The 22527-nt window shown below is 44.9% G+C and overlaps 1 protein-coding gene across 1 annotated transcript in view; it reads left to right on the plus strand.

Annotated features, from left to right (window-relative positions):
* Window positions 1-22527, plus strand: part of KIF26B (kinesin family member 26B) — a 497333-nt gene that overhangs the window by 219207 nt on the left and 255599 nt on the right. The window contains exon 4 of the mRNA XM_081224649.1: window positions 11042-11208. Coding sequence (XP_081080775.1) covers window positions 11042-11208 — 167 coding nt within the window. The remainder of the gene's footprint in view (window positions 1-11041; window positions 11209-22527) is intronic.

The raw sequence follows: 22527 nt of genomic DNA on the forward strand, positions 1-22527 counted from the left end.
TGTGTGTGTTCATGTGTGTCTGTGTGCGTGCACGTGCGCGTGTGTGTGTGTGTGTGTGTGTACACATGCCTTTGTTAAGTTCCCAACATTGTCCCCTCAGTTTTGCCTAGAATGCAAGGTTGCTTTTGCATTTAGTAAACTGGCTGTTCTGCAGACCTTGGTGGGTCACTTACAGCAGAGTATTGTCTCAGGTCCCTCTTGACTTTTTCTCACAACAGCTCAAGGAAAATATGAGGAAGTAAGGTGCCTACAAGGAATGCACATTTAAAATTCCAGGCCATTAGGCGCTACTGGTTTTCTTGAAAGTTTTCCAAGCATTAGCCAAGACAAGTGAAGAACAGTGGCGTGCTCTAGGAAGGGACTGCTTCCTAAAGCTGCATGACCATGTACAGACGAACGCAGCAGGTCAGGCATGGATGGAAAGGTCATGATCTGTATTAGAATTAAATGCTACATCAGTTATGTAATCTAATGTTCAGTTTCTTAATCTTACTGTGTTTTCTCTTGGAAGCATAACTAATAAACAATGCCATCTGTAAAAGTTACATGAGCAAGTATTGATATATTCAGAAATTCTAAGCCCTTTATTTTCAGAAATTAGAACTAGGTTTTTTTTTTTTTATTGGAAAAGTGTGAGAGAATGGCTCAATTTTGTGACATGGGTCTTTAAACTTCTTCCTTCACACATTTTATCCTCAGGCACCTCAGGGTTCTATGTGTAGCTGAAGGTCTTGTCTGATACCGGGAAGAGCTAGGACAGGCAGTGGGACTTCAGCCTCTAAGCTTGATTCTGTCTCTCCTGGAAACCATGTTCCTAGGATCGCTTGCCTAATATTCCAGAGAATTCCAGCTCCCTAGCTGTGGCCATCACATGCTCACACTCAAGCTGGCTGAAAGGCACTGGTCTCCTCTCCTTTTTTTTTTTTTCTTTTTTGTGGTATGCGGGCCTCTCACTGTTGTGGCCTCTCTCGCTGCGGAGCACAGGCTCCGGACGCGCAGGCTCAGCGGCCATGGCTCATGGGCCCAGCCGCTCCACGGCATGTGGGATCTTCCCGGACCGGGACACGAACCCGTGTCCCCTGCATTGGCAGGCGGACTCTCAACCACTGTGCCACCAGGGAAGCCCCTCTCCTCTCCTTTTAAAAACATCTTTTTCTGTAATTTCTTTTTGTTTTTCTCTTTCTTTCCCTTTCTCCTGTTTCTCTCTTTTTTGCTTTATCTCTGTCCCTCGGCCTCTTTGTTTCTTGTTTGCCTTTTCTTTCCCCCACTCTGGTCATTTATCTCACCAATATATTGAATGAAGTGTACCCTGAGATACCTTATTTTTTTTGAATAAAGCTTTGTCTAACCTGTTCATAATTTTAAAAATCAGGTGAAAATAACCTTTATCCCTCAAAACCAAGCAAAACTCAAGCAATGCTAATGCAACTAAATTAAGTTTATTTTTATTTGTATGTATTTGTAATTAATGTATTAATTGATGTATTTATTAGATATATTCCATATCCAGAGACTGTGCTATGGTGGTAATACTGAAGTGAGCAAGACCCAGTCCCTCTCCTCACAGGGCTTGCTATCTAGTTGGGCAGAGAGACCAGTGACAGGCAGTTACAAAACAAAACAAATGCTCTGATACAAGGGCAGCTGTGGGGACCATAGGGAGGGGTGGCCCTGATCATCCAGGGTGGGAAGAGTGCTCAGGGCATTCCTGGGGCACTGGCTCTTGGAAGTGTTTGGGGTGGGGTGCAATGGTAACCTTCCCCCAGTAAAAGAGCAGCCCACGTGATTCAGTACATGAAAAAATCCTTTAGTTCTTCCAGGTTTTTGGAGCTGACCTTGGGGCCCAACCCTGATGCCAGGGTTGGGTTGATGATGGTTGCTCTACTCAGTCTGAATTTGCTTAGTTGCAAATGGAAAGTGAGATCGGTTACATCAAGATTCAGACCATTTGATTTTGCTTTCATTTGATCCTAAAAATCACAAAACATTGGATAGAGCAAGCCTGTGTGCATATTGAGAAATTATTCAAATGATCCTTTTCTCTGCTCTTCATCAACTCTTTGGCTGTTAACACATTTTCTGAATGGGGTAGCCACAGTTGAAGAGCTGTACATTCTCTGGATGATGTAATCAGTGCAAGATAAACTCAAGGATGGAAAGAAAGGAAACCTGGTGGCAATACCTCCTCCAGGGTTTTTCCCATGTGGCAGAGTTAAAGCTATTATTTGGTGACAGTTGTGCCTTGTTCATAGGGTTGCTGTCAGGATTAAATATGGCAGCATATGTGCAAGGTTCTTAGAACAGACCCTGACTCAAAAACGATAGTGAGTACGATGATGCCCTATGAGGATGCCTGAAGTCAATTCTCAACATTCTCTCAGGCTGGAACTAACCTCGTCATGTCAGCTAGACACCTGGTATCATTGTATGTCTTTGAATGTGTCACTAAACCACCCCACAAAACATAATTGAGCACTAAGTATTAAAAGTATTGTCAGTCAACCTATTTACATGTATCTATATGTAGAAATACTACAAGCTTGATGGTTAGACTTTATTATTTGTTTTAAGATATTTTTTAAAAGAATATTTGAGCTCTGCCTTGAGCTGCACATCTCAGAACTAATATAGATCAGTGGAACAGGATAGAAAACCCAGAGATAAACCCATGCACCTATAGTCAATTATCTATGACAAAGGAGGCAAAAATATACAATGGAGCAAAGACAACCTCTTCAGTAAGTGGTGCTGGGAAAACTGGTCAGCTACATGTAAAGGAATGAAATTAGAACACTCCCTAACACCATACACAAAAATAAACTCGAAATGGATTAAAGAACTAAATGTAAGGCCAGACACTCTAAAACTCTTAGAGGAAAACATAGGCACAACACTCTTTAACATAAATCGCAGCAAGATCTTTTTTGACCCATCTCCTAGAGTAATGAGAATAAAAACAAAAATAAACAGTGGGACCTAATTAAACTTAAAAGCTTTTGCACAGCAAAGGAAACCATAAACAAGACAAAAAAAAAAAACCCTCAGAGTGGGAGAAAATATTTGCAAATGAAGCAACTGACAAAAGATTAATCTCCAAAATATACAAACAACAGCTCATGCAGCTCAATATCAAAAAAACAAACAACCCAATCAAAAAATCAGTGGAAGGCCTAAATAGACATTTCCCCAAAGAAGACATACAGATGGCCAACAAACACATGAAAAGATGCCCAACATCACTAATTATTAGAGAAATGCAAGTCAAAACTACAGTGAGTAGTTCTGACCTCACACCAGTCAGAATGGCCATCATCAAAAAAATCTACAAACAGTAGATGCTGGAGAGGGTGTGGAGAAAAGGGAACCCTCCTGCATTGTTGGTGAGATTGTAAATTGATACAACCACTGTGGAGAACAGTATGGAGGTTCCTTAAAAAACTAAAAATAGAACTACCATATGACCCAACAATCCCACTACTGGGCATATACCCTGAGAAAAACATGATTCAAAAAGACACATGCACCCCAATGTTCATTGCAGCACTATTTACAATAGCCAGGACATGGAAGCAACCTAAATGTCCATCAACAGATGAATGGATAAAAAGATGTGCTACATATATACAATGGAATATTACTCAGCCATAAAAAGGAATGAAATTGGGTCATTTGTAGAGATGTGGATGGACCTAGAGCCTGTCATACAGAGTGAAGTAAGTCAGAAAGAGAAAAACAAATATCATATATTAACACACATATGTGGAATCTGAAAAAATTGGTATAGACGATCTTATTTACAAAGCAGAAATAGAGACACAGATGTAGAGAACAAACGTATGGATACCAAGGGGGAAAAGGGGTGGTGGGATGAATTGGAAGATTGGGATTGACATATATACACGATTGATACTATGTATAAAATAGATAACTAATGAGAACCTACTATATAGCACAGGGGACTCTACTCAATGCTCTGTGGTGACCTAAATGGGAAGAAGGAATCCAAAAAAGAGGGGATATCTATATACATAGAGCTGATTCACTTTGCTGTCCAGTAGAAACTAACACAATATTGTAAAGCAACTATACTCCAATAAAAATTAAAAACAAAAAAGAAATCTAAGGGAAGAATCCAAAACAGAAATGCAGCTGGCCCTTTGTTGTACCCTGCACCTCAGTCTTTTCTAAAGCATTTGGGTGGCCCTGCCCCTTTACCTTCTAGCAACACAAAGAATAAAAAAAGACAGTCATGTGCACTGAGAGGCCAGATTTAAGCCCTGATAACGGGTATCATGAAACACAGCAGCCTCCTCTGTTTGCTGACTCATCATACAGGGCGGAACCCTGATGAAGGTGAGGCTATAAATCCAGGGTGAGGAAAAAGGCAGCTCTCCTAGGCCCCGGTAGCACTGGTGTGTGGAATTCTCTGTGGCAAGAGGTCACTGAGTCAAAGCTGTGGATGGATAATTTTATGGCCGCTAATAAATTTTATAGCCAAAGCAAGTTAAGATAATAAGGGTAATCAAACATCCAGCCGTGGGACATAAGAATCCCATCATGGCCCCTTGGTGCTGGCTGTGGGGAGGGGGTAGCTGGACAACACAGGAGGACTATATCTGTGTGACTCAAGGTAGCCGCGGGGTCTCAGAGGGGATCTGTACCCCATGTGAGCCACGAGGACTAGGCCAGGCCAGAGACCAGGTTCAAGTTAGGTGGCATTGCCTGTGCTCTGGGGACAGCATGCCAAGGCATGGAGCATTTAAATGCCTAAAAGTCACAGTGGCATGGGAGAGGATCTGAACCAACCCAGTTCCAGAACACTAGATTATGGAAAAAATGTTCACTGACTGTTCGAGTGTGACATGGCAGAAATGAAGGAAGCTGAGGAAGGACGGCGTTTGACTTGGGCAAGTGCACAGAAATCAAATGAGGCTTAATCCAAGAGCCCAGTTCCGGTGGAGGCTTTCTCCAGCCCCTCCCAGCTTTCCTGGTCTCCCCCCTTCCCGTTGCTCCCTCGTTGAGGGCTCTGGCTCACCCCATCTCCTGCAGGCTTCGGGCATAGGCTGGTGGGGTCCTGCCCCTGAGACCCCCCTGCAAACTCACTGTCAGAGTCCCTGGAGGACTCGGCCTCCTTCTCTGACTTGGCCTCGACACCCAGAGTCCTCATGACTCCCTCTAAAATGACAAAGCTGGCGCAGGCCACCTGGGACAAGCTGAAGGGGATCAACTCTTTGGTGCGGTGGCATTTCTCTTTTGTTCCTTTTTTTTTTTTTTTTTTTTTTGTGGTAAAATATACATAACCTAAAATTTACCCTTTGATGTTTCTGAACAGAGAATCTTTTGTCCCTTAGGTGAGTTTCACATGGAGGTCAAATCTCACCACCTCTGCTTTGTTCCAGGAGAGTGGCCTGTGCACCAGAACAATTTCTAACCCTTGAGCTACTTATTCAAGCAATTCTAGAAATATTTAGAGCACCTATTATGTGCCAGGTGTTGCATTAGGAGCTCTGAACTTTCAGATACAACCAGATAATTGAGTTTGACCCTGGAGTTATTATCATGATTATGGGGCCGTATTTTAAAATAGAGGAGCACTGTCCTTACAGCTTTGGTTTCTGTCCAAGTGCTTTTTCTTAGTCCCTTCAGTGAGCGGATCTTGGGCTCTCCCTTTAGTCAGCAGTCCCCTGGTGCTCTTTATTCTAAGGTTTTTTTTTTTAATTGTGGTAAAATGTACGATATAAAATTTACCATTTTAGCCATTTTTAATTTACCATTAGTTCTGTAGCATTAAGTATAGTCACGTGTGGTGCAACCATCACCACCATCCATCTCCAGAACTTTCCCATCTTCCCAAACTGAAACTATGTACCCGTTAAACAGTAACTCCCCATGTCTTCCTCCCTAGGCCTCTGGCAACTACCATTCTACCTTCTGTTTCTCTGAATCTAACTACTCCAGGTGCCTCATATAAGTGGAATCATACAATATTTGTCCTTCTGGTTTTTTTTTTGTTCTGTTCTGTTTTTGTTAAAATATCTTTAGATGAGATTAGTGGAAAACACATTTTATTGTTCTAGTTTTCAGTAGCTTTTCTTCAGGCAAAAAGACCAGCAGTAGTTAACTTGCTGCAATGTCTGCTGAGACTTCTAAGCAAAAACTGTGTTGCCATGTGAGCTCCGCCCCTTTTACAAATCCTGCTTAGGAAAGGTGCTTACTACCACTGCGCACAGCACGGGAGCCACCTTTGCAATGCATCACTTCAGTTCTGGGTAGGTCTGGTTTCCAGGTGGAGAACAGACAGGCAGGGTGAGATGAAAGTTGAAATGAGATCAAGTTTGCCCAATCGCTCAGGGACAGAAGGCACTGACACGAAAAGAGTGCAGTGGAACAACTTAGGGAGGGCTGAGGCCGGTACTGACACTGCAGAAGAGGAGATCGTTCTGGCTTTGGAGACGTCCCAGTGCTTCCCTCCTGAGTGGGGCATTCCTCTTGTTTCTCTGCCTGCCAGGATCAAATGAACATAATCATAAAATGAAGCATTTTGGTCCCCAGAAGGAGGGGTACAGAAGTAAGAGACACGCGCCCATGGCTGTTCCAAGAATCCTCTGTGCTGCTCCGTCCCTGGGTCACACAGGGCAGCTGCTCCCCAAGGGGATCCTTCAGGGGAGGGGGGGAAGGGGGCCCCTGGCCAGATGCTGTTAGAGCCAGCCCCAGAAGTGACTCAAGTGGGGATTGACACATATTCCTGCAGTGCAAGCGAAGACTCATATACAGAAAAGGATGGAAAATTTCCTCTCCCCCCTTACTCTCTGATAGGAGCAAAAACCAAATGAGTTAATGGGGGCCTATCTCACTGCAGTGTGATTATTAGAGGAAGATGTTGTTCTGTGTACCGCCACCAGATTTCTCTTACCCTGTGACTGAAATGCAGGGTCTGCATGATCAGCTGGAACTGTTTATCTTCGGTTTGGGGATGCATTTGTTGATCTTGTCCTTTGCAGAGTTGCTTACCTCGTTTCTATTTTACGTCGGCTTTTTGAAATTGTATTCTGCTGTCCTCATTCCCTAGAGTGCAACCACCGACAGCACAGACAATACCAAGGGTTGACATTAGTTGTATCCAGTCTTTTTCAGGATAACTGTGAGCTGGTCTGTGCTAACACACATCAAAAAATATTTATTGAGCACCACTGTTTGCAAAACATATAAAAATATTAAGTAACAGTGTAAGTAGTAATAACAATAAAGGAGATATCCCCAAATAGTGAGATACAAATTGCCTAACAGAAAATGCTTTGTATGTTCTTTTCTGGGATTTGGGGTCATAATGCCATTAAATATAAAGACTGAGTGGGATGCATTTGCTGTCCTTAGAAGCCTCTGCACAGGAAATGGATACTGTTGGTGTTCCCTGCTGCCTCGGCAGAGTCCAAGAGAGGCGGCTTTCTGGGTCAATAATGCCATTTAAGATGAGCCCCCAAGTTGTCACACTCTGGAAGCTCTCAGAGTCCTTCCCATCAGTGAGGAAGTTAAAGGTCAGTGGCTTATAGATTGCGATTTGCCATGTGAAAGCAACCTTGGCTGATAACAGCCAAACATCTTTTGTCTTGATTCTGTGGTCAAGATCATAACTGAATTTAAGATTCGAGATTTCTTTGTGAACAGGTATATGGCTCCTCATATTGAGGTATCAGTGCAAACATGTAAATGTGGCTGAAAGACATGAATCTTGCCTAGAATGACAACGTAGTGAGCGGCTTTATCCGTGAGGTCTGTGAGAGGCAGCTCCCTGTGCACACGAACGGTAGCGGGGACTCCCATGCGCACTGAAGACCCCACGTGGACAAGCACACACGTGTGCAAACACACAGGAGGCCCCCGCTCCCTGAGCCTGTTTCCTTTACTGCCATCCCGTGTTCCATTGACCACCACCCTCGGGATGTGATGTGGTGTTTTGAAAGTCACAGATACTTGTTGCTTTAGTGAAACCATCCGGTATAACCGAGATGGAGAGCTAACAGCAGGTTTTAATCAGAACTAAAGCAAACGAAATCCTGTGGTGAAAATCTAGTACCCCCAGTTAGTGATTGGGACCCCCTGGCAAGTTTTCAGGGGCTGCTTCTAGACTATGACATACACACATAATCAAGATAACGAATCCTTTCCCCCAGAACTTTACGCTTTTCAAATGTGTTAGATGAAGAGATTGAGGTTTCTGAATTTTCCCACGAAGAGTCTTGTAGCTTTCACAGTATCGTGAGAGAAAAAATTAAGTCAGAACAGTCTGAAAAGCAGAGGTAAACCATAGTCCTCTACAAAGAAGGCTCTTGATTGCAGATTGTGCAGTGAAGCTAAGGTTTCCGGGAACTCCTGCTGTTTGGGCGTTTTCTCTTACAGTGGATTGCGGGGAGGGGGCCCCTAGAGCTGCCTTGAGGGGACAGTTAAAGCGGGAATGGGGGTTGGACTGGGGGGAGGAGGGCAGGGTGAAAATGTCACAGAATCCAACAAATCGGGGTCTAGTCTTGGCCCCTGGTCCCTAGCTGTTTTCCCCTGGGGAAGCAGCCCCAGGTTTCTGACCCTCGGTCTCTTAGAATCCAGCTTCTGCAGGACTGCAGTGAGGGCCCTGGGGGGAACCGACCACGACAGCACACCCCTTAGCCCCATGTCACACACATCTTAGCACATCTCACGTGCTGCCCACCTGGTCTGGGAACCAAGGGTAGGGGCCGCTGCATGACTGGAGAGGGGCTTGGGGTTCTCAGCGAGCTCATCCCCTCGCCCTTTGGAGAAGCCAAGTCTTCCGGGCAGATTCTTACAGAACAGAGCCTTCATTATAGCTAGCAGCAAAAAAGCAGGCCCCTCTTAGAGAGACTTGCTTTTGAAGTGTGGGGAGGCCGCCCGCTGGTAGGAAAGGCCATTGCCCTGAAATAAGATTCGGAACCAGGGGAAGAGTGAGTGCTGCTGCGTAGGTGGTCTGCTTCCAAGGGGGGGTCGCCTAGGGAACACAGGGTTGGGGTAGGTGTTAGTTTTGTCACAAGGATGATCAAGGAGGGTCGGCCCCACGTCGCTCCTGAGACCCCATTCTGGCGTGGGGAGCTGTGGGATGGAGGGAATTCACGGTGAGGTTTGTTTTGGGACACTGTCCAGGGTGGCATCATGTACCACCGGTGCTTCATAAATGCCATTTCGTGGTGACAACAGTGTGCATGCCCACGGCCAGGTCCCCGGTTGTTTCAGCCGTCCCCTCCAGCATGCCTCACTCCTCTGGGAGAGTGGTAGCTGGTTGCGAGGAGCCCACACCCCACAGGCTGCAGAGGAAGCCCAAAGAGAGGTGACACAGGCCCTCTGCCTGGGAAGCAGCCCCTGCCAGTGCAGGGAACGTCCTCCAGGCCATTGGCTGCTTTTGCTGCTTCCTCTCCCGTTTCTCTGATGTGGGTTGAGTTTCCTTACACTGCATTGAATGAATGAGAATAAGAAAGTGTGTATTGGCAGAATTACAGCTGGATAATGCCAAGGCTTTCCAAGTCAGAGCATGAATTTAGCAGAGCAAAGTTTCAAGTCCATGGGGCTCAAGAGTGATTGCTATTCTTCTAATAATGAAAAGTACAAATGTTTTATGTTCAAAGGTTAACAAACGGGACTCTTTCACTGGCCTTCTGGACGGCTCAGCACGGAGTGGAAACTGTTCCTGATCTTTGCCTTACTGCACTTGTATTTTCTAGGCAATTAGAAACATTTTCCACTCAGCATTTAAGAGGTTTGAATGGGCTGGAGACCTTTATTTTTTTTTTCCCCCAAACTAAAGTTTCCTTTTTAAAAAAAAAAAAAACCTGACAGTTTTTCCTTTTTGCAAGTAGACTGAAGTTTTAAAGTAACAGGCTTTCGGGCTTCCCTGGTGGCGCAGTGGTTGGGAATCTGCCTGCTAATGCAGGGGACACGGGTTCGAGCCCTGGTCTGGGAGGATCCCACATGCCGCGGAGCAACTAGGCCCGTGAGCCACAACTACTGAGCCTAAGCGTCTGGAACTTGTGCTCCACAACAAGAGAGGCCACTACAGTGAGAGGCCCGCACACCGCGATGAAGAGTGGCCCCCGCTCGCTGCAACTAGAGAAAGCCCTTGCACAGAAATGAAGATCCAACACAGCCAAAAAAAAAAAAAAAAAAAAAAAAAAAAAGTAACAGGCTTTCAAAATAGCACACTTAGACTTGCCTGCATAATTATTACATTTGTCATGGGATTAGCACTTTCCGAAAGTATATTTCTATACCAGTATCTTACTTTGCCCAGAAGTGTGGTTCTTCATAGTATATTATGTGCATTTAGGCAAAATAGACCCTGCCCCCATTCACTAGAATTTGCGCTATAAAGGCAATTATTGCCAATAAAATGGAAGCCATTTATCTTAATGAACCAGTAGGAAAATTAAGTCTGTTGAAATGGTCTAAACCTTCCAAGGAGAAAAAAAAAACCCATTGGTAATTCATGATGGGCTGTATCTATTTTTATGAGCTTCTCTAAGTCATCTCTTTGCTGACTGCCTACAGCAAACAACAACAATATACAAGTAGTGATTTGTTTAATTTCTTATGTTCATTAGCAGGTTCACTTCTCCCTTAAAAAAATGATATCTTTGCCCCTCTTGTCTATTTGAGAGCCTTTAGGGCCTTCCTAGTAAGAAACCAGCACTAGTTGGTCCTACCGGTCTGGTCTTGGGCTGCAGATAGTGTGGTTAATGGCTCCTGCTTCCCCCTCCAAATGGAGGGGAGACACAGAAGTAATTGAAACTTACAGTGTCAGGGCATAATTGTATTCCATTATATTTAATGCAAACGAGGAGGTATTCTAGCTAACATGCAGGAAAATGGCCTTAGAGGAGGCCATATCGCGTCACTGAATGCACGTGGGGACGTGTTCCCTCCCAGCCTCACCGCCCCCTGCCCCGCACTCTGGCCCCGACCCCAAAACAGAGGCGCTACCGGTGGTAGTCAGGAAATGCCGTGAGTCACAGGTAATGAGCTCGATATCCGTGTTCCTTGCCAGATCTCCCAGCTGATGACAGAGCCTGGCCGGGAGGGCCTGACAGAGGCGGCGCTGAATCGCTACAATGCAGACAAGCCTTCGGCCTGCAGCGTCCCGGCCTCGCAAGCCTCCTGCGTGGCCAGCGAGACCTCCACGGGCACCTCGGTGGCCGCGTCCTTCTTCGCCAGGTAAGCGAGGTGTCCAGACCCTCGGTTCTTTCAGGTGAGCCCACCCGGTTAGCCTCTCACGTGGACCAGTTTAGCTAAAACACTGGGAAGAGTTTGGGGCTGTTCTTTTGACTTCACTCTTTAAGACAGGGTTTCAAAACCTCAGCCCGTTGACATCTGGGGCCAGATAACTCTCTGTTTAGGGGGACTGTCCTGTGCATATAGGATGTCTAGCAGCATCCTTGGCCTCTACTCACCAGATTCCTGTGGCACCTTCCCCGGTTGTGACAACCCAAAATGTTGCCTGGGTTGAGAACCTCGGCTCTGGGAATACGTGGCTCTAAAGATGGTCTCCACAGGAGGAGGACTTTTGTGGGTGCAGCCCCATGGCTGGTGTTTCCAGATATCTCTTCTCATTACAGAAAATGAACTGCTTAAAATTTAGCTATTAAATAGATGACAATTTTCTTCCTTCTTGACAGACTAGCTGGATAGTTGTCAACTATCCAGCTAATTTCAGAAACTTAAAAAAAAAAAAACCCTGAGAAACAAAAAAGAAAGGTATTTCAACAATGTTTTCTCCCTAATTTTAGCAACACGGCAGAGACAGGGCAGGAGACATAGGACAGCTGAGCAGGAAGGCACTTCAGGGATTGTCTAATTTGATCTCCTTATTTTATGAATAAGGAAACTGAGGACCAGGAAAGTTCAACTGTGAGGTAGTTTATAGCAAAGCCAGAAATAGAAACCAGATTCCTTTGGGTTTTCCTCTGTGACTCATTCTTTACTTGATACTTGGAACTTAACCTTAGAAAACTTTTTCTGTACCTAAGATTCGTGAGCTTCTGAGTAAGTAGGGTATAGACTAAGTAGCGTCAGATGTGAAATCAGAAGACCCCTTGGGTTTGAGTTCCAGCTCTACCTCAGTGTCCTCATCTATAAAATGGGATAATACCTGTTCCTCAGGGTTGCTCTGAAGGTTAACATAAGATGATTATACATTATAAAGTATGTGCTGTACAAATGGTAATTCACTGTGGACTTAACTAGTGTGTCAGTAAGAGGGAACGTTGTTTGGCTTTTCCTGTTACCCTTAGCGATGGTAACGTCCAAAGCACAAATCTGAGGAAGGGGCTCTGATTAGGAAAGGAGCAAGTTAGAGGAGGAACAGAGGCTGACATCCTGGATTAAGCCACAATAAAGGCAGCACACGGGGCTTGTTGGAAGACTGGCTTCGAGGTTCTGGTTGTACCTTGGTGCCATGTTTATTGTCCTGTGAACCACTGGGCCAACTTGAATGTATGGGAAGTAACAGGAAATAGGTATGTAGTGGCCACCTGACAACAGAGGCCATCGTGTTAGCTCTGTGTGTACGTGAATTTCTGTGTTGTCTGGGACCACTGAGCAAACTTACTGGGAGGTCATGTCCATGCCACTCAAGGAGAGAATAAACAGATGGAACAGAATATGAGGGAATGCCACAAGCACAGAAGATCCTGGGACATAGGTAGGCTATTAGAGCATGTCTACAGGAGGATGACTAAAGGGGTGAGGAGCTAGTAGGCCAAGTCCTGGCAGGCTTAGTCTGGAGAAGAGAGCCCTCAGCTGTCTCTCGGGCCATCATGTAAAAGAGGGATTTGGATGGTTGTATAGAAAACCCGAGTATGTGGGCAAAGGCTGAATAAAACCTCATGATGAAAGAGAGAGATCTCCCAGCTCAGAATGAAGGAGAAATTGCTCACAATTCAAACTGCCCCAGGAGACAGCGAGGTCCCCATCACCAAGGGACATCAAGCTTGCATTGGGTGACTACCTGGCTTCACTGCCGGAGAGAACATTCAGTGCTCAGATGGGGGTTGATCTCCTGAAATACTGAAATGTCCAGAGATTTTTACAGATTGACTGACTCATAAAAAAACTCAGAAAAAGGAGTTGAAGCAGGAAGAAATAAGAGGTGCTATGGTCCCTGATGGACAGTGTTTTGGGAGAATAGTGTTCCCTGCTGGGGAGAAACCAACAGTGTCATCCGAGTCAGGGAAAGGATGTCAAGATGGGATAGACCAGGAAGGCCTGAGTGCTGGACAAATGGTGTATGGAGGCCAGCTTTCACGTGGGTCAGAGGAGGATTTACAAACAAGCGAACAAACATCAGGGAAAAGAATGGCGAATGACTGGCAAAGACAGTCTTCCTGAGAGTTTTGCTTGTACACCAAGGGGTAGAATGGAAACACCAGGGTGGACCCACCTGAATGAGCCAATGATGTCGGTTGGGCGAGGCCCTGCGGATGATGTTAGTGATAAACAATGAACCCTTGAATTCAGAATTGCAAGGGCTTGTGGTATGAGCTTTCAAAGAGCTAGAAAGGATTCAGAGGGCTACCTAAATCCTTGTCATTACTTTGTGGTGAATGCTGACAGCACCTGGAGCTTAGTGGGTTAAAGCATTAAAAGTACATGGTTTGGGGCTTCCCTGGTGGCGCAGTGGTTGAGAGTCCACCTGCCGATGCAGGGGACACGGGTTCATGCCCCAGTCCGGGAAGATCCCACATGCCGCGGAGCGGCTAGGCCCGTGAGCCATGGCCGCTGAGCCTGCGCGTCCAGAGCCTGTGCTCCGCAACGGGAGAGGCCACAACAGTGAGAGGCCTGCGTACCGCAAAAAAAAAAAAAACTACATGGTTTGTGTTTAGAGCGTTTACAGTGTAGAGTGAGGGGGAAAGTCCCATGAGAAAAAGAATAATTCTTTAAAAACATATATATATATATATATACATATATATATATATATATATATGGACACAGGGAGGGGGAAATGTAAGCTGGGACGAAGTGAGAGAGTGGCATGGACATATATACACTCCCAAATGTAAAATAACTAGCTAGTGGGAAGCAGCCGCATAGCACAGGGAGATCAGCTCGGTGCTTTGTGACTGCCTAGAGGGGTGGGATAGGGAGGGTGGGAGGGAGACGCAACAGGGAGGGGATATGGGGATATATGTATACGTATAGCTGATTCACTTTGTTATACGGCAGAAACTAACACACCATTGTAAAGCAATTATACTCCAATAAAGATGTTTAAAAAAAAAGTCAAAAAAATAAAGTTCTGAAAAATTTGAAAAAAAACCCATATATTAAAGAATTATATATGTGTATTAGAGACTGAATGTATATATATTCACCCCCCCACACTCATTACGCGGTTTGCCCTGCTGCTCTCGTCCACAGTGGTCGGGCTGTCATGCCTCCCATAGAGGGTGGCAGCATACTGACAACCTCCCTGTCATGGACGGGGACTGAGAGCAAAGTCGGGTGACCTGCTCAAGGTCTGCACTGTCAAGAGAGAACCAGGGTTGTCCCTCACCTCTGTGGGTCCCCAAAGCGCCCCCCCTGAGAAGTCCAAAGCAGCCCCCTTACATTGTCAGGCAGTAAACTGAGGTCGTGTCAGAGGAGCTTTCTGTTTCAGCTCAAGCAAAGCTGTGTGAGGTGATGGTAGGCGTGGCTTTTAAGAAGGGTGGAATCTGGGTCTGTTGCTGGGGCCAAATTGGAAACACATTAGTGGTTATGGTTTTCATGGAAGGATAGGAGAGTCGTTCCACATAGGGACTTGGGGGCAGGGTCAGCCCCTCAGATCTGTGTTCACCACTTTTCAACACGTTCTGCTTGACTGTGTGATTGGAACACATCCATGAGTCTGTAGGGCTCTGGACTCCACATAGCTCCAAGTGAGGACAGGCTGGCCAGCCCTCAAGAGCTGTGCTGGGCGTCATTTCATTGCAGACAGGAGCAGCGCCATTTGCCAAATTTGTGGCCAACGTGGCTGACATCTACTGAACACTGTGTGTATCACTCACTGCACTAAGCTCTTCATATGCAGAATCTCCCTTAATCCTCAGAGTAACCCTGGGATGTAGATCCTGCCATTTCCCCTGTTTGATGGATAGAGAAAGAGGTGTCCTGAGTCAAGTCACCAGCCCAAGGCTACACAGCTGGGAAGTGGCAGGGTGGGGAGTCCATCCTCATTTCCTCTCACCTGTGAGCCTTGTTGCTGTTCTCTGTGCTAAGCAGGCTTTTCCCATCATAATCATGAACTGATGGTCGTCGCTGATAAAACCCATGAAGTAAGTGGGCCCTGCAATCAGTTTGAGAAGATAAGCAGAACAGCAACAAAACCCTGAGTTGTTGAGGGCTGCAGGTGTCCACTTTTCTCTGTGATACAGGCCTTTCTTTTAAAGTGTTTACTTTTCAGAGCTATGGGTAGAGGACTGGGTGGATCTTGTTGCATTTCAGATTCAACAGCTATAAAGTAAAAATTCCAGTTCTGAATAAGCAGTGATACTCTGGACCAGGGCTACCCCCAGTGTGGTTTGTGGACAGTACACACTGGTCTGTGATAAGTGTGGAAATTCAGAGGAAGCATTTAGAAACTTCTGTAGCAAGTTGACAGAGTAAGTTTATGCCTATTGAATCTAAAAATAAAAAAGTAGGTCTTATTGTTTGAATGTAATTAGAAATAAAAGAAAAAAAGTGATTCCTTCACCACAGATAGTTTGAGAAGTGCTGCTTTAGAAAATGTTGAAGCCCAAATTGCTTTCCTTCTACATATCTTTCACCAGAATGTCTTTAATTAATTAATTAATTAATTTGGCTGTGCCGGGTCTTAGTTGGGGCATGTGGGTTCTAGTTCCCTGACCAGGGATCGAACCCAGGCACCCTGCATCGGGAGTGTGGAGTCTTAACCACTGGACCACCAGCGAAGTCCCTCCCTCTTTATTTCTTTAAATATCAGCATTTTGGTGGACTGCCTTTGCTTCAGAATTTCAGTACTTTGCTTTTGGAAAAACACTTTTATTTCCCCCTTTGGAAAAAAATAGTAACAGTGAAATAGTAACAGTAATACTAAAAATATTAATAGTAATCTTAACCAAAAAAAGAGATAGGCATAACTGATCATCAAGTTGGTTAATTTTCATGCTTTGAACTTTTCAAATGAGGGAATCTCCTTTGCGTGATTCCCATGTTAATATTAAGTGGTGAAGTCAGGTGTCATTAGATTTCCCGTTTGTTGACTATTCACTTTGAATAAAGATTTACTTTTTAAAAAAACTCTCATGATCTTGTTTTTTCAGTTTTATTGAGATATAACTGATATATATTACCGTATAAGTTTAAGGCATACAGCATAATGATCTGATTTACGTATATTGTGAAATGATTACCACAATAGGTTTACCCAACATCCATCATCTCATACAGAAACAGATACCAAAAAAAAAAAAAAAAGAAAAAAACTTTTTTTCCCTTGTGATGAGAAGTCTTAGGATCTACGCTCTTAACAGCTTTCAAACATACCATACAGCAGTGTTAACTTGAGAACTGGATGAAGGTCGTCAAAAGGTACAAACTTCCAGTTATAAGATAAATAAGTACCAGGGATATATGTACAATATGATGACTATAGTTGAGATTTACTTAATGATGTACTTTGTGCTTTAAAGTATGAAGTGCATGAAACCCTATAAAAACTCTTGGGTGAATCCTCAGATTTGTAGGTTGAGGTGGTAGAATCCTCATTTTAATTTGAAGAGCTGTGAACAAATTCTGGGTTACGCATAGAATTGCCTGGAGCTCTGGTAAGTAAAATGAATCTTTCAGATGATCTCCTATCTTTGCATTGATGTTCTTTCCCAAATAACCTTACAGATAATCGTATTGTTGTTGTTTTAATTCATGGAGAAAATGAGCTTCTGGAGGATTTTAATCTACATTCAGAGCAAGTATGGGAAAAATAGTGAAAATTGCCAGCTATCACATGAGCTTTGCAAAGGCAAGTTCAAGTGTGGCAGAACTGGCGCTGCCATCTCTGCGGAGCTGGTGAACACATGGGTTTTCAGTTCTGTCTTCAGATGCCACTTCTTATTGTAATATTATATATATATATATATATATATTGTGTGTGTGTGTGTGTGGTCCGCGGGCCTCTCACTGCTGTGGCCTCTCCCGTTGCGGAGCACAGGTTCCGGACACGCAGGCTCAGCGGCCATGGCTCACGGGCCCACCTGCTTCGCGGCATGTGGGATCTTCCTGGACTGGGGCACGAACCCGTGTCCCCTGCATCGGCAGGTGGACTCTTAACCACCGCGCCACCAGGGAAGCCCTGTAATATTATTTATTTACAGCTTTTACATTTAGTTCACAACCTTTGTAAGATCATAACTTTTTACCAAATTCAAATGAAATTTTCAAGTAAAATTATATAAAGGTCATTTTTCATTATTATTTTCTCATTTCTCTATTTTCTTAATGTAAATAAATGCCTTTAAATCTGTTTTCATAGGTTTTGATTACTTCAGATTACTCAGTGCCTTCAAATCCTTACTGTCTGTCCATTTGCTCATTGTTGGATCCATCACATTAGTTAGAACTTCTCCCTCTCTTTTTCCTCTGTTCTTTTTTTTCCAGTAACAGGGTTATTTTTTATTTACTGACTCTCTTCTTGAAGATTCTGACCTTTACACAATTTTCCGTTGTTGATTAAAAATACATAACTCTTGGGTTTGGAATTTTCGGCGTAAATTTTGATGTTCACCTCAATCTTGGGTTGCCCTCAGATTGATTTTGTGCGGTCCACTTGCTCTGTTTTCTCTCTCTCTCGCTTGGCAAGCTGTCCCTCATTTCCTTCTGCTAACTTTATGCCTTTTGCCTAAACTCATTTTTTTCTTAGGGATGTTATTATATTTCTGACTATCTCCACCTCTTGTGCAATTTCTTCCATCTTTGTTATAAGACCGTTGCTTGTATCACCTGACGGCCATCTCCAAGCCCCTGTTATGCTGTTGACTCTTATGACTGATTTAACCGGCATCCCTCTGAGGCCAGAGGTTGCTGTGACATTAAAGCAAGACCAGCTCGGGTCCAGAATCAGGGGCTAAGCTGCGCTGAGAAGGCCAACTCCCGGCTCCGAGGCCCTGCCCTCAGACGGGTCCCTCCATTCATCAGCCTTCTTGTGGGACCTGCTCCTGAGTGCTCTGGGTCCACGTGCTGCTGTACACACAGCTCCCACTGCTACAGAGAAGGTCCTCCTTAAAAGCCATTTCCGCACTCTCACTGACAGCCAACTCAAATAGTGCCTTTCGCTGGTCACAGCAGATGCTTTTCGTATATAATCTTGTACAGCGAAGGCTTTCTTTAGTCCCTGGGCATGCTGACACATAACGGTAGTAGTTGGTTATTTGAGAGGAGCCTATTAAGTCAAAGAAGGATGAAGTGTGAAACTGCTCATGTTTCTTTTGTTCTTCCATCAGGTACAGTTCCCTTAGGGATGCTCACATCTTCCCATTATAAGTACACCAGCAATTATTACCAGAGAAGAACTCTCCTAAACACACCACAGTTGGTCTCAGGTGATCTAGGGGGAGAAACGTGGAGCTGGGTGCACAGATCCAACTCTTAATTTGCGGATTCTCTGTGGAGAGATAGGGCAGACTTTCTGCCTCCAGTTTTACAGATGGGAAGCTAATTTCCAGTGCCATGTCTGTTGCAATAGAATGATATCTCTACAAAACAAAACAAAAAACACTAGGAGCTTTGAGGAGCTCATATTGTGGAATTTCTCTTATACGATTATTGTATTTTTCCTGTTTTGTTTGCATCCAAGTATGCACCTTTGTCTCCTTACTCCTTCTAGGGTCTCATTCTGACTTAGTATCTATCCCTTTCCCCTTTTCTCCCATTACTCTCCACCTTCCCCACACCACCTCCCTGTCTGCCTCTTCCATGGCTCCCATGGAAGTGGGGCTGCCCTTGAACCTTGTAGGGAACACCTGTGGTCAGGGCCGACATGCATAATTGTGCCATTTGCTGTTTGGCCAAAACTCTACTGTTTGAGCTGAGACACCTCCCACTGGGCTCCATCCATCCAAAGGGACGTCTTTTTCTCAACTGCCCAAAGGCACTGTCTGGGCTCGTGTCTCACCAGCTGCTCCTGCCCCTTCCCTGGGGGCTAAACAGTGTCAGGGCAGTGATCTTTGAAGGCCTGAAGTGGAAACCAAATCCCTACCCTCTGAATTTCTTGTTTACTTATTCCTGGCAAGTCATAGCTTTACTTTTCTTAGAAAAGACTCCATGGACTTCTCAGAGAAGAAGGGACTCTTGCTCATGTATATTGATGCAGTGAATATTTAGTGCTGTCAGATTTCAGGGGCCCCAGGAAATAGTTTCAGGTGTTTGCTGCATGAAGAAGTAAACCCTTGATTGCTTATGAAAGACAGAGAAAGCACTGAAGAAAACGTGGCCATAATTCAGTGTCTACACTATGATCCTTTGTGTTCAAAAAAGATCCTAAAACACTTTAAATATATGACCCTAACAGCCAGTACCCTACCCTGGCAACCCCAAAACCCCTGTTTTGGGGTGTGCAGACCATAATAGAAGTGGCACTCATGGCTTGGCCCACGCCATTCTGAATTGGTGATCTCTGCTAAAGAAAATGGTCAGTGTTTGCTGCCCCATTCCCATCTCCCGCTGCAGGAAATGTGTAAGATAGCGTATTTTCCAACTTAAGTCCTTTGTTTGACGGATGGCCATTTAGGGTGCTGGCAATCAGCTCACAACATCTGGGACTCATTTGTACAGCTTTGCCTCAGCTGAAAATCCAGTTCATGCCTTGGTGTGGGTGTTTGAAGGCAAAGCAATTCCACTGAGCCTGAAGGATCCCTGTGATTCTTGTCAAATATTCTCAGGGTTAGGCACTCTGGTTCTTACTGAACAATTTTAATGTCCTTCTTACTGATGCAGGGGTGAGGGGAGGGGAAGAAGAGTACTGGATAAAGCAAAGAGAAAGATGGAGTGGCTTGTGGTTGCATCCACAGCCGGCCACTGACATTCTGACTTTAGGCAAGTAACTTAAATCTCACTAAGCCTCAGTTTCTCCTGTTAAACAGAGATTATCATATCTACTTCATAGGATTATAGTGAGGATTAAATGAAAATGTGATAGTTCTTTGTAAACATCATCTAAATCCTAGAGGTGACGTTAAGATGGCATTTGCTATGAAAAGGATGGAATTCTACCCTCAGTGGGAAATCCAATGAATTCTCAACATTCCCTTTAGAGTGGGTGACTTGTGTCGTGTGTACCTTTACAGTGTGTTTACATGCCACTTTGTAATCCGGCCTAATGACTACCTAGGACCTCCATGGCAATTGTAAAGATCAGGCATCACGCCTCGGAGAGCAAAACTGCCATCATGGGGGGCCGAAGATCACAGCTGGCTCTTAAAGCCTTACCTGGAAAGAACCAGGTGTCACTGGTGATTGAAAACATCAGTGACCAGCAGAGAGAGAAACCCTGCCCTCTCCTGTGGAGCTCCAGTTAGCTGACTACACACTTCTAAATCTTTTGAAGGGTTTCTTTTTGTAGTTTTATAGCCCTAGAAAAACTCTCAAACAGTAAGAAAGAAAACAAAAGGAAGAAAAGGAGGAGCCATTAAGAATTCTATGACCATATGGCTTGGTGGTGACTGCAGTGTGGGAGCTGGAAGTCTGCCATGACACTGACAGTGAAAATGAATCAAAACAGTAAATAAAATAGAAGTAAAAAAGGGAAATATTCGCTCTCTTTGTTAATACCTTCATGATTTGAATTGGGGGCTGAAGAAGGAAGATATGGTGGCACGGAGTCGATTCAAAAAGAACAATAGGGCTTCCCTGGTGGCGCAGTGGTTGAGAGTCCGCCTGCCGATGCAGGGGACACGGGTTCGTGCCCCGGTCCATGAAGATCCCACATTCCGTGGAGCGGCTGGGCCCATGAGCCATGGCCGCTGAGCCTGCGCGTCCGGAGCCTGTGCTCCGCAACGGGAGAGGCCACGACAGTGAGAGGCCCGCGTACCGCAAAAAAAAAAAAAAAAAAGAACAATGGAATGACCTGTGTCCTGAATGAGAAGATGGATGGAGAAAGGACACAACTTTATCTACTATATATTTGATAAAATGTTTCCTTGACTGCACTCTGTCCCTGCCCTGTTGCAATACCTCTGTAACTTGTTCCTTTCTTCAGTACTTACTCATTTAAACATAATAGCCTACATTTATTGAGGATTTCCTATAGGCCACACACTACTCTGAGTTCTTTACACGAGTTTAAACTTCAGAAGCCCCCGTGAGTTTGGCCCTCTTGTCATCCCATTGTTTAGATGTGGAAACTGAAGCACAGATTGGTGAGGTAACTCGATCATGGTCAGACCGCTAGAAGGAGATGAGTAGGTGCTTGAGCCAGGCTATCTGATTCCAGAGCTTGTGAGCCAGAATGTAAGCTCCGTAAGGGGAGAGAGATTTGTCTCTTTATTCTTGGCTGAACCCCTAGTGCCTAAAAGAGTACCTAGGAAATGTTTGTTGAATGGATGAAAAAATGCTCTTAGCTACTGAGGCAGGAGATAGGTGGGCTCCAGGTTAGGCATTTACAATCAGCCTCCTGTTTGCACTTGGAACCAGAAATAACAACAGCAACAGGGTAAATAGCCAAGCTTTGTCTCCTGAGGACACTTTAAGATAACAGTCCTGGCAGGACCAGAGAGGGACTAAGCCTTGTTTGAATAAAGGATCAGGAGGTCATATATTCCCCAACCGTGGGGCAAGGGAGACACTGCACATGTGCAGAAAGCCTCCTTGGGGGTCAAAAAGGAGGGGGCACCTCCCCAGAATAGGTGATGCCAAGGCCGTCCCCTAGGCCTCTGCCCTGGAATCCATCTTGGAAAAAAGCTGCACATGCATGTTGGAGAGGGTACTAAGGCAGATCAGCTGTGGAAAAAGAAACCAGATAATTGGCCAAAGGTAAACAAAGACCCGGAAGAACTGCCCTATATGGATGACTTCACTGCCTCTTTACTGCCTCCTGGTTAGGGAGGACGCCCACACCCTTGCTCTCCGGGTGTGCCTGCATCTCTGCCTTGCTTCTGTCTTAAGTAAACAGACTGTTTCTCTGTGTGCTCTCCCACTTGTGCTGTCTCTAATAATAAACTTTGTACTTGTTTTTACAGTTTTTGCCTCCTTGAGAAATGCATTTTTCAATGGGGGCAAGGGCCAGGGGGATTTTGCTTCTAGCCTCTACCCACTGGTGGACTAGCAGCTAGGATTCCTCATTTTCACCCAGGCTACCCAAGTCCAATTCCTGGGCAGGGAACTAAGATCTCACTTCAAGTCACTGCTCTCAGTGCTGCCTCTCCGAGATCACTACTACGCTCTCCTGCCTCCAAACTCAACATGGGTTGTGATGGGTGGGCATTCATAAAGTCCCAACACAAGGATGATCAGTGAGACCATAGTAGAGAAGGAATGCAGAGCACA

Source organism: Mesoplodon bidens (assembly GCF_964165515.1).
Source record: "Mesoplodon bidens genome assembly, chromosome: 2".
Lineage (NCBI taxonomy): Eukaryota > Metazoa > Chordata > Mammalia > Artiodactyla > Ziphiidae > Mesoplodon > Mesoplodon bidens.